The sequence below is a fragment of the Haliotis cracherodii genome, unplaced genomic scaffold, assembly GCF_022045235.1.
Source record: "Haliotis cracherodii isolate W230 unplaced genomic scaffold, xgHalCrac1.p SCAF_20, whole genome shotgun sequence".
In the NCBI taxonomy this organism is placed as follows: Eukaryota; Metazoa; Mollusca; class Gastropoda; order Lepetellida; family Haliotidae; genus Haliotis; species Haliotis cracherodii.
This window is the reverse complement of record NW_027266276.1, coordinates 7,559,115-7,571,338: the sequence shown is the minus strand read 5'-3', so window position 1 is coordinate 7,571,338 and position 12,224 is coordinate 7,559,115. Positions and strand designations below refer to the sequence as shown.

The 12,224-nt window shown below is 40.1% G+C and overlaps 1 protein-coding gene across 3 annotated transcripts in view; it reads left to right on the top strand.

Annotated features, from left to right (window-relative positions):
* LOC139470278 (uncharacterized) overlaps positions 1-12,224 on the top strand; it is a 54,935-nt gene that overhangs the window by 17,525 nt on the left and 25,186 nt on the right. For all 3 annotated transcript variants that reach the window (XM_071252633.1, XM_071252631.1, XM_071252632.1), the window contains exons 2-3: positions 8,458-8,654; positions 10,094-11,580. In XM_071252633.1, the coding sequence (XP_071108734.1) occupies positions 8,521-8,654; positions 10,094-11,580 (1,621 nt within the window). In that variant the 5' untranslated portion in view covers positions 8,458-8,520. The remainder of the gene's footprint in view (positions 1-8,457; positions 8,655-10,093; positions 11,581-12,224) is intronic.

The following is a 12,224-nucleotide window of genomic DNA, read 5'->3' as shown; positions in this document are numbered from 1 at the left end:
AGAGCATGGAGGGCTAATAATAGCTGGCTATGTGCAGGGCATATCAATGGGTTCTCAATTCAGGAATGTATTACCATATACTCTATTATAAATGCCCTCGGCCTGATACATGAGTTCCATTTGTTATTAGAGATATCGTGGTAGAAAACAAACTTTGTTCAAGCTGAAGGAAGCTAAAACATTTTTGATAAAAAATTCGAATTTTATGCGCAGAAAACAAATTACACTGTACCCCTTCACCGAATTCCGATAAACGAACGGGTGATGAGAAACTTGGTGCAAATTTGAAATTTGAGATAAAAGATCACCAGAAATGTTGATTTACCGTTTGAATTGTAGTTTTTGTTCTGCTAAGCATTGTTCTACATCCCGGAATTAAGATTACCTTTTGTATTTTCTCGTAAACTAAGCCGGAAACAGCAATCAGCTGTACACACATTTTCTTGGAATCTATCGGTGATTGAGTCATGACACACCCAATGATAAAACTTTTTTTTTAACATTTTTTTATCAGGAATAATATATTCCAATATCTTGTTAATTTAGTTGCAGCTTTTACTAAATATATTATTTAAAATAATAATAACCCTAAGTAAAGCAGCTGATCGCTATCATTGCCTGTTATTATTTTTCACATGGAACTAGTTTGACCAGTCACCGTCGAGGCTCCCGCGCACATGATCACGAGAACTATGTGTTGTCATAGAATCGTCAAACTATAACAAATATTAATTTTAACGAGTCAAAGTATGACATTTATGATATATGTATCCATTTTCTGTCAACTAAAATTTGTTTCAAGGCGTCAAAAGAGATAATCTGACCGTGGTTGCAGTTAATAACGGTGAGTTGTGTGATCTTCAGATCGCTTCACACACGATTTTGCCGAAATTAATTAAAACAATATTAAAAGGAATTTTGAATAAAATTAATGAAATAAGTTACAAACATATGTCCAGATATACAAAGAACACTTAGCCAGACAGTGTAATTACATGATTAATTTGCATACTTGAGTATGGATTTGTTGACATGGTATTTCCAGTGTTACGTGCTCACAGTAATGTCTTTCCATAGGGGAAAAAACATCAAAACTCATTATGGCATGTATAATGCACACCCCCTTCTAAACAGCTGTGTTTTTTGGGAAAAAAGTGTGCACTATACTCAAGTAAATAAGGTATTCTAACCTGGATCTTCACGGGTCAATCTAGAACTCGAAAAGTGGGGCACTTAGAGGCCAGTCATTTAATATCGGCGGTAGGGTGTAGGGTGTGGTGGAAGTCAGCGAAGTCAGTCTGTAGCGGAGGACCATAAAAATATAAAACACATGTATATTTTGGGAGGGTAATTAAAAATGAACATTTTATAAGAAAATATTAAGTGTTTTTGAATTTTGTCATTTTAGGGAGTCGTTATGTTTCAGTACCTTTGCATGCCTAGTTCAACTAAAAAAAACTCTGATTTTACCTACGATACACCAACTGTGTGATTCGATATGTATCACGATACCTTGCTCACCTTTTTCATAGACAGGATGGCCCAATACCTGTCACACTGATGATTTACAGTTGGCAGAGTCAAGTGTGGCGCTATGGATGAAAATGTTCTTGTTTTCACTCCTCAATTTCACTAGCAGTTGGGGCACGGGTGGCCCAGTCGTCTATGGCGCCGCGATTCGCTGTGCAGAGTGGCGTCCCTTTGGCACGCCAGAAACCTATGATTGTGGGTTCGAATCCCGGTTCGCCTCGATTATGTTTCTAGGTTTGTCAGCACCATACCCGTGCTCGTAGGTTTCACCGAAGTGCTAAATGTCTGAGACCTGCATCACTTCGGGCTTTCCGCTGACACGCCGCGATATAACTGGAATACTGTTATGAGAGGCGTTAAACCCAACTCACTCACTCACTCACTAGTAGTTAGTGTTTTGTGTAACATTTATTAAAGAATACATTTAAGGTTAGAATCGATACTTTTTCCTTTGTAGGCAATTGTATATATATTTATAAAATGTTATGGAACCCCCGATTGATAGCTTGTAGTATAAGCAAGTTTGTTTTATGCAAGTATATATATATACACCACAAGCTAGAACCGAAAAACCTTGCACAGACTGTTTGCATACAGGAATATACACGTATCATCACATTCAAAGTCACATGGCTTTGTAACCCATGCATGGCGCTGTTAGTAACCTAATTTCCTGACACCATTGTCCCTCTGCCACGCTAAGAAGAATTAATATCCAGGAGGAAGTTTGCAGTTAGCTGGGCGGAGTTGGCTGCCTGCCCACCTTGTGTTTGATTGCCCTGTGACATTTTGTTTCCTCTTTGCTGATGGGGTGACATTACGTTAGAGCTGAAAATTACCATGTTTCCTCCAATAAGTGCCCGTCTCTAATATGTAGATATAAGTACGTCCAATTACCATGTTACAGAGTGGATAACTGATCTTTTATGTATTATATATCAATGTTGGAGGTCTTTGTTTAACTCTCGACACATACCCTACTCACACACAGGAGTCCCAAAGAGGGACAGGTCAGCCGAAATTGCTTAGGTAGAAGGCGACCTCTTAAACACTTAATGCAACAACAACCCTGTATATATATGAACCTGCCCACCCCTGTATATATATGAACCTGCCCACCCCTGTATATATATGAATCTGCCTACCCCTGTATATATATGAATCTGCCTACTCCTGTATATATATATATGAACCTGCCCACACCTGTATATATCTGAACCTGCCCACCCCTATATATATGAACCTGCCCACCCCTGTGTATATATATATATGAACCCGCCCACCCCTGTATATATATGAACCTGCCCACCCCTGTATATATATATGAACCTGCCCACCCCTGTATATACATGAACCTGCCCACCCCTGTATATATATGAACCTGCCTACCCCTGTATATATATGAACCTGCCCACCCCTGTATATATATGAACCTGCCCACCCCTGTATATATATTAACCTGCCCACCCCTGTATATATACTACTCAAAAGAAGTTAAGGATCACCTGATTCTTTCATAATGGTAAAGTTAATCTGTCATGACATGAGATATTAACTATAGTAATATGAAAGAATCAGGTGATCCTTAAATTCTTTTGAGTAGTATATATGAACCTGCCCACCCCTGTATATATATGAATCTGCCTACTCCTGTATATATATGTATATGAACCTGCCCACCCCTGTATATATATGAACCTGCCCACCCCTGTATATATATGAATCTGCCTACTCCTATATATATATATATATATATATATATATATATATATATATATATATATGAACCTGCCCACCCCTGTATATATATATGAACCTGTCCACCCCTGTATATATATATGAACCTGCCCACCCCTGTATATATATGAACCTGCCTACCCCTGTATGTATATGAACCTGCCCACCCCTTTATATATATTAACCTGCCCACCCCTGTATATATAACCGTGTGCGAAATACGCTGTAGTCGGAAAGCGCACGTTAAATCTTCTATATCAGTCAGTCCTGTATATATATGAACCTGCCCACCCCTGTATATATATTAACCTGCCCACCCCTGTATATATATAAATATATATATATATGAACCTGCCCACCCCTGTATGTATATGAACCTGCCCATCCCTGTATATATATATTAACCTGCCCACCCCTGTATATATATTAACCTGCCCACCCCTGTATATATATATATATGAACCTGCCCACCCCTGTATGTATATGAACCTGCCCACCCCTGTATATATATATATATATATATATATATATATATATGAATCTGCTTACCCAAACACCCCCCCCCCCCCCCCCCCCAAATCAACCAAAGGATATTGCTGTGCAGGATATTGGAGCACTAATAAGAGAGAGGTTACATTGACAGAGATCACCACGTCTTTATCCTTGCAGTATATTCAGAAACAGGATGTCAAATGCTTTGTCTTCTTGTTCAAGTTCAATAGCTTGCTTTGCTTGAAATAAAACCGTGCTTGGATTAACCATACATAACTTCAGGGCTCCAGATACCGGTAATGTTTATGGTAATTGAGTATTAACTCACAAGTCGTCATTCACATTGGGTATTGATGGTTTTCTTTGGGTATTCAATATATTTTTACTCCCTTGGGTCCAGTAGATTTCAAGACTTAAATAATCAAATGAATTTAGCTCTTACTCTGTGTGTATGATACCTAAGATAGGGTATTGGGCTAACACCTCCAAGTACTCTCTTTTCAATCAGGTACTAGTTTCGAGCTTGAATGCTTTCATGACACTGACTGTTGTAGGTAGGGAAGCTCCACAAGGACCCTTTGTTACAGGTGTCCCCGAATGATGTACAGTAGTGTTTACCGGAGGTGAAATGAATAGGGTACCGTATTTGACGTAATAAGCGCCCAGTGCGCTCCCAAAATTTGAAATAGGGGGCTCTTATTAGAATATAATTTTGGTGAGAGAAAAAACAGTGTTGAAAGATTGTAAATTTTGTGCTTTATGCTGACAGCCTGAAATGATATAAAAGAAGAATCTGTGTGTATTATACATGACAGATATATTTTCCAGAATTTAATTGCCCATAATTAAGGGTGCATATAACACACGAGTGCGTATTATACACGAATAAATAAGTCTTGTGTACATTGATCAATCGGAAGGGGTGCTAATTGGGATTGTTCACTAGCCAATATATTAGCAAATATCGCCAGGGACGCTTATTAGAGAGGGGGGCTTATTATGACGAATACGGTAATAGTGATTTATGTTCCACAGTTTATGCAACTATGTAGCTGTTCTGGGACTCTCTCTTCACTCATTTCTATGTGTCTTGTCTCTAATTCGGGCATGATGAAATAGATGGGAGAAGATTATTGGGCAGTCTTTGAAATATGTTTAAAACCCAAAGAGACAGTCGGGCAGGTGACCCATAAGTGTAACCTGCCTGCATTCCGACATTATAAATATTGAAAAATCGCCAAAAATATAAAGAGACAAATAGCGTCTTGACTCAGTTGAAATAATGCAAACAATTACTTGAGAATCCACATGGAGCAATAATAGAACTGAAAACGTAAGTTGTCTGTAGTTATCTGCCAGACAGACGGGCAGGCGGAGGAAAATTTCATACAGCCCAATAGAAAAGTTACCAGCCACGGGCAGGCAGGCAGGCTGTTATTTCGGACACTGGGTATGTGACGATGGATGTTCAGACAATAATTTTCCATCTTTTCTACAGACATCCCTTTCTTGGGTACATTTCAGGGTTAGAAATTGGCACTAGTCCTGTAGTCCTTACCAAACTTCCCAATAGTAAAGGTATCCTAAGGACTAGTAGGAATTGGCCCATTTTAAGGGTTTTGCTATATGTTATCATTATAAGGACTAGTGGACAAAAACTGTTAGTTTCTAACCCTGCATTTCAGGAAAACGTGCTGTCTTGTGTTTCAATGCTCAGTCTTAAACTAGAGTACTCACTGGACAAAATAGTTTACATTTTCGATTGTATTTCCTGTTGCATGAGTAATTTCTTTATGGGCGCAAAGTAATAGGGTCGTGTGTGATGTGCTTGTAAAATCGACTAGGAAATAGGTAGTCATAAATACCATGATCTACCCGTGATTCACTGAAAAATGTTATCACAATGACTCAAAAGAATTATTTTTATTCAATGATTGAAAGGAATTTGATCAGAAACTATTAATGAACTAGAATAGGTCTTCAGCAACTATGCTTGCCATAAAAGGTGACTAAGCTTGTTGTAACTAACAGGATCTGGTGGTCAGACTAGCTTATAAACTTGGTTGATGCATGTCATCGTATCCCAATTGCGTGGATAGATGCTCATGATGTCATTCACTGGAACAAACAACAACAACAATTTTGTTTCTTATACTATAAGCGTATAAGTTATAGCATGATAATGTATAACCTGTTATGCTTAAAATAATCCCTTTGTAAGTCACAGGTTTAGAAGAACAGGTCACAAATGTACCGCTGGAATGAAAGTTGCTTTGGGGTTGAAAATAGCTACATCTTGGAAATGATTTGTTCCAATTTGGGATTTATTCTTGAAATTTGGCGTATACTTGTGTCATGGCCTCTGAGCAAGTCTGCATTAATCCATGGAGACTAAGGGTGGAACGATACATCGTTGCACAGGTGTAGCATGAATTTTCATGCGACAATACAGTGCACGATATGTTTTTTTCTGTATCGATACAAGATGATACACTTGTTAAAAAAGTTTACTTACTACTGGTTTAATGACCTCAGCGTTTTTGTCAGTGAAATATTGCAAAATGTGTTGTAATTATCGTTTCAAGTTCAGTACTTAAAATAGCCACTACGAACATGTGTCTACTGCTAGCTTTTCCTTTGGAACCTGCTCTGAAATATTTACAGTAAGAATTTTCCAAGTGATTTGACGTAAATAACGTATATCGTGAAAAGTATCATATTGTGAGCTATGTATCATGATACATAACGTGGGGCGGTCGGCTAGCCTAGTGTACAAGCCTTCTCTCGTCACACCGAAGACCCGGGTTCGATTCCCGACCAGGCTACAATGTGTGAAGCCCATTTCTGGTGTCCACCGCTCTGATATTGCTTGAATATTGCTAAAAGCGGCGTAAAACCATACTCACTCACTGATACATATCGTTTCATGTCGACCTCTGCTGGAGACAGTGCAAGTTTTGTCTGTATAGGGAAGCAGTGTTCGCGTTGAGGCAGAAACCTGAGTTTTTCATGTATTAAAAGCATATAAACACGCAAAAAATATTTTGCATGCATGTTTTGCATGCACAGATTGTGATATACTTAATTTTGTATTAATACCATAAAATATAAAACTCTTCAAAGCCTGCTTACGATGTTCAGACGAAAATAAATCAAAACCTGGAAATTCCCATTGCTAAAAATAGAGTGTGGCCAGATGGTCGCTTTGAATCGCGTCCTTTATATTTCCATATATGGTCTTTGGGCAACGGAATAACTAATCTCAGACACAGGACGTCATTCGTTACTATCGATGGAATTCCCCAGAAGTCGTTCATTTCATCCAATCAGAGCCCAGCTTACAAGTAATAGTCGGAACGATCATAAACAGAGCGACGGAAGAAAACTTGGCACATGGGCATGTGCTAACAACAATCATATTTATTTTATTAGTATTTTGATTGAACGTTCTTTATATCAAAACTGGACTGTAAGTTAAAGCTTGGCCATAATTATTAGCTGTACTAGTACTGATTTTATTGAAATAAAAACTTCACACGGAAATATTTGAATTGAAAATGTATTATTTTATTTCTGCACGCACTGTATAAAAACCTGCCACAAACACTGGGGAAGTACTCTCTGTATAGTGACCCTGTCTAAATGCTGTTGAGCTTGTCTCGACTGACTGATTGTGTACCGAGGCGTTTATCTAGATTTATTACCTCTTCCATCAAGATGCATATCATATCACAACCCAGTTAGGCAATAAATTTGTATTTTATCGTCTTCATGAAAAATAAATTGTTGTGGTATATCATATTGTGACACAAGTGGCAAAACCAAGTTTTCCTCATCATGCAGGGCGGCCACTCTGTAGAACGTCAAGTTTGTGCTTTTGGGAAAATTATAATTTCTAACCCTGACTGAATATTTTAATCTGAGAGAAGTAAATTGTAATCTGAATCTCTGATTAAAGTGTATGTTTTATGAGTCAACTAGTCTTGAGCAGTATAAGGGATGATATATATCTTGTGTGAGAAACTTTGTGTCACAAGTTAGAAGTGAGAAGTACATATGCTCCCACACAGGGAATTCACCCCATGTACCTAGAGAGACCAGTTGAAATTTATTTTATCTTTCTGGCACAGTTTTCAGGTGTGTCTCTCAAATGTATTCATCAGTATGGTAGGGCCAGTCGTCTAAGCTTAGTGGCCACAATTCGCTGTGCAGAGTTGCGTCTCTTGGGTATGCCAGAAACCTATGATTATGGGTTAGAATGCTGGTTCGCCCCAGTTGTTTCTAGGTTTGTCAGCACCATACCTGTGCTTGTGGGTTTCAGCGAAGTGGTACTAGGCTGTATTTATTAGATTTCAGTTTCACGATAATATAATGATATTGTTTTCACACTGGTTAGAAGTTCAGCAAGTCCTGCGATAGAAACTAACAGTTTTAGTCCACTAGTCCTTATAATGATAATATAATCCGGTAGCCAAATCCTTAGTCATGTTAATAAGTGCAAATTTCTTCTAGTCCCTATAATACCTTAACTATTGGGCAGTTTGGCAAGGACTATAGGACAAGTGCCAGTTTCTAATACTGACATATCCCTGCAGAGTATTTTATATTTGTATCTCATCTGTATACATGTGGAAAAGATTGCCATTTCAGTAATCAATCAACAACGAGTGTATAATATATTTGTTTCCTCTTTTGCAGATATCCTGAGCCAAGTGCATCTTGGTAGTGCTTGCCTGTGACTTGTGCACGCAGCCTGTAACAATGCCATACAGCAAGGAGATCTCGTACTGGAGTCTGCCGGCATACCCAGCAGACGGGCAGAGAAGAGATTTTGACTTACATTCAAAGTGGTCGAAAGACATTGACAACAAAAGACTGAAAAGTGGAGAACAAAGGTAAGTGCTCAATTTGAAGAAAACGACTGTCATGGAATTCCAGATTAGAAAAGAACCCTGCATTCTACTGCTTGTCGTAAGACACGACTTATAGATGGTGTGGCCACTTGGCGACTTGGCTGATTATAGGTCATATTTCCAAGAAGGTGAGGGATGTTGGTCAGAAACATGTCTAGTTTGTCTGGTCCTGACTGCATTAGTTACTTGTCTTTGTAATAAGGCTGAAATATGGCTGTATGTTGCTTTGATATGCATGATATATATCTAAGGGGGACAACTCTGATGAAAGGAAAGTGAGGAAGTAAAACATGTTGCCCGGAAAAGTTTCATCATGTATTACAGTATACACAATCTCAACACTGCTCAACCATTACAGTTTTCACCAGTTTCAACCAGTTACATATATCTTCCGTGGGCAGGTTGGGCTTGATCCCCAGGTGATGATATGGATCAGTGGGTCAGACAGGCCTAGTGGCTTTGTTGATTGTGTGTCATCGTGTACTGACAGTGAGGGACGATGTTCATAACGTCAGTTGATTGTCTGGTCCAGAGTCGATAATTTTACAGGTCGCTGTCGTTTGGAGTTTGGCAGCATTCAACAGACAGACAGAATTTGAGGTCATAGGTGGCCAAGTGGTCTTATGTGCCGCAGTTATTTCACTTGTTGCAGTTGTCTCCTTTGGCTGTGCCAGGATCTGCTGATAGTGGGTTTGAATACCCAGATTTGCTCCTCTGTGTGTGGCCATGTGGTCTTGTGTCCTGCAATTTACTGGTTGGAGTTGCCTCCTTTAGCTGTGCCAGGATCTGCTGATATTGGTTCGGATCCCTAGATTTGCTCCACCATGGTCTGCCATGGGGTATTATGTCCTGCAGTTCACTAGTTGGAGTTGTCTCCTTCAGCTGTGCCAGGATCTGCTGATAATGGGTTTGAATCCCTAGATTTGCTCCTCCATGTGTGGCCATGTGGTCTTTCGTGCTGCAATTCACTAGTTAGAGTTGTCTCCGTTAGCTGTGCCAGGATCTGCTGATAGTGGGTTTGAATACCCAGATTTGCTCCTCTGTGTGTGGCCATGTGGTCTTTTGTCCTGCAGTTCACTAGTTGGAGTTGTCTCCTTCAGCTGTGCAAGGATCTGCTGATATAGGTTTGAATCCTTAGATTTGCTCCACCATGGTTGGCCATGTGGTATTGTGTCCTGCAGTTCACTATGCACAGCTATCACTCTTAGATGGGTTTGAATCCTCAGATTTGCTCCAATGATGATCTTGGGCCTGTACAGAATGACACCTGCACTTTGGGGTTTACTGAAATGGTACACACCCACGAGTCCACGATATGTAATATTTTGTCTTTCCATCATTAACAACACATGCTTCATTATAACTAAAATGCTAGTTCAATTCAGTGTTGCACTCAACTCATTCTCTCACTCATTTTCCAGTGCCCTTCAAGAAGAAACAGAGATAAAGCGCTGCTACGGTGGCGAGGAGAATGATGAAAAAGTGGATCCATCTAAAGATGACAAACTTTCAGAAAACATCTTCCAGACTCTGTCCTCAACAGAAAGAAATACTAAGCACAGTGAAAAGCACAGTGTTTATGGCAAGGTCCGCAAGGGCCCAAAAGATAATGCAAAAGTTACGCAAGTCGCTGACAACAAGATGGCTGAAAAGATGAACAAAAACCTTGTTCATGTCTTGGACTACCCACAATGCAATGGAGAAAATTCCCAGAATTCTAACGATTATACAGAGATGACTCCCCAATCAGTGTTCGGTAATCAGCTGAATAACTTGGATGAGAACCTCTCCAATGACATCCGAAACCAAGAAGAAAAACTGACAACTGGTGTCCTGAACATCTGCAATGTGATCGCTACTGCTTTTCCTGAAGACAACTTCATGAACCACTACGTCAGAGAGCAGAACGTGATGAATACTCAGGAACACAGAAAGAACTTGCAGAAGCATGTGTCTGACCTCCTGAGCAGCCTGAGGACCAACATCTCAACTGGGGAGGAGGGTGTTGATGAGGAGGGGCTGAGCAACTCATTGGTGAGTCTGTACCTCAAGCTCCACTCCAAGCTGACACCACATCAGTTGAAGAAAGTCATGGAAGCTATTGGAAGGGAAGGGAGGCAACTCATGCGGGAATCCAGTATCCTGTCCAAGGGAGGCGACTCTGACTTGAAGGAAGGAGGGGAGAAGATCTGTGGAAGAAAAGACCATTGTGACATCTGTAATGGGTCTGGTTCATTGGACCATGATGAGCGTGAAGAGAAGGTGGCATTTGATGTCGTGGGGAAGAATTGGGAAGATACGGAAGTGTCCTCTGTTGGTGAAAAATACAAGTCTACGGAGGAGAATTGTAGAGAAGGTGTCCTTGATGAGGTGAAGGGTCAAGAAGAAGTCGAGGAAGTACTGGAAGAATGTGATGCTGTAACGAGGCATCCAGGCAACAGAAAAGAAACAAGGGATTCAGTGTTGAAGGAAGCAGTTGAGAAAGCATCGTGTGAGGAAACCAGTGACTCTATTGACGCAGCCGATAAGGCAGGTGAGGAGTCCATGGAGAAGGATATCCTGGAGGATTCTAACGAGGATGAACAGGACTTGCTCGAAGAAGTTGATGAACTTGATGATGGCCCACAGGTAGAACGGAAGGAAGATGTGAGATCTCCTTTTGACAAGCAGGTCACTTTTCCAGCTCCATCGCTTTACATACTCCAGTGGTATCAGTTTTTGAGGAAGAGATCTCTTCAGAAGAAGATGAAGAAGTGGAACAAGGCAACATACTTGGGAAAACCTGGTCGTGTTAAGAAGCATTTGAGGATTGACCCAGATGGACCTTGTGAAGTACCTGGAACAAACCCGGACCCTAATTTGCGACCTTTGATGAAGTTAGCATCAACTGCAGATGAATACAGAGATGGTAAGTGGATTTTGCCTATACTGGTCGAGGGGAAGTAGGGCAGCCTATTGGTTAGAGCGTTCACTCGTCATGCTGAAGGCCTGGGTTCTATTTCCCACATTGGTACAATGTGTGAAATTTATTCCTGGTGTCCCCTACTGTCGTTTTGCTGGAATATTGCTGAAAGCAGCATAAAATCTGTCTCCCTCACTCACTCCCTATTTTGGTTGATGTGGCACTGCCTGGTGGGAATTCCAGGCTGAATAGATCCCCAGAACCTATGCTTGGAATATGAAACCAACGTTCATGGATCCGTTCACGACCAGGAGGCTGCATACATTTGGTGCCTAGTTTGTAGTGTTGTGTCAGTTTCATGTTGTGGCTCATGGATCAATTAGGAGATATTATGTTTTAAAATTTGAGGTAGTTCATCATTAAAGAACCTCAAAATTTATAAACCGAATAGTTATAAGAAAAAAGCTGTCATGAGCTCTCTCTTTTTTGATAATGGATCATGGAAATCACTCAATTCCATGTCAGTTAGGTCTGGCACCGATGGCGAGGTCTAATGATGAATTCACCATCTTTATCACCAACGTCTGCTGGAAGCTTCGTGTTTTGTTTGTTTTCTTATTTTCTTTTTAAGACACTGAGTAATCTCACAA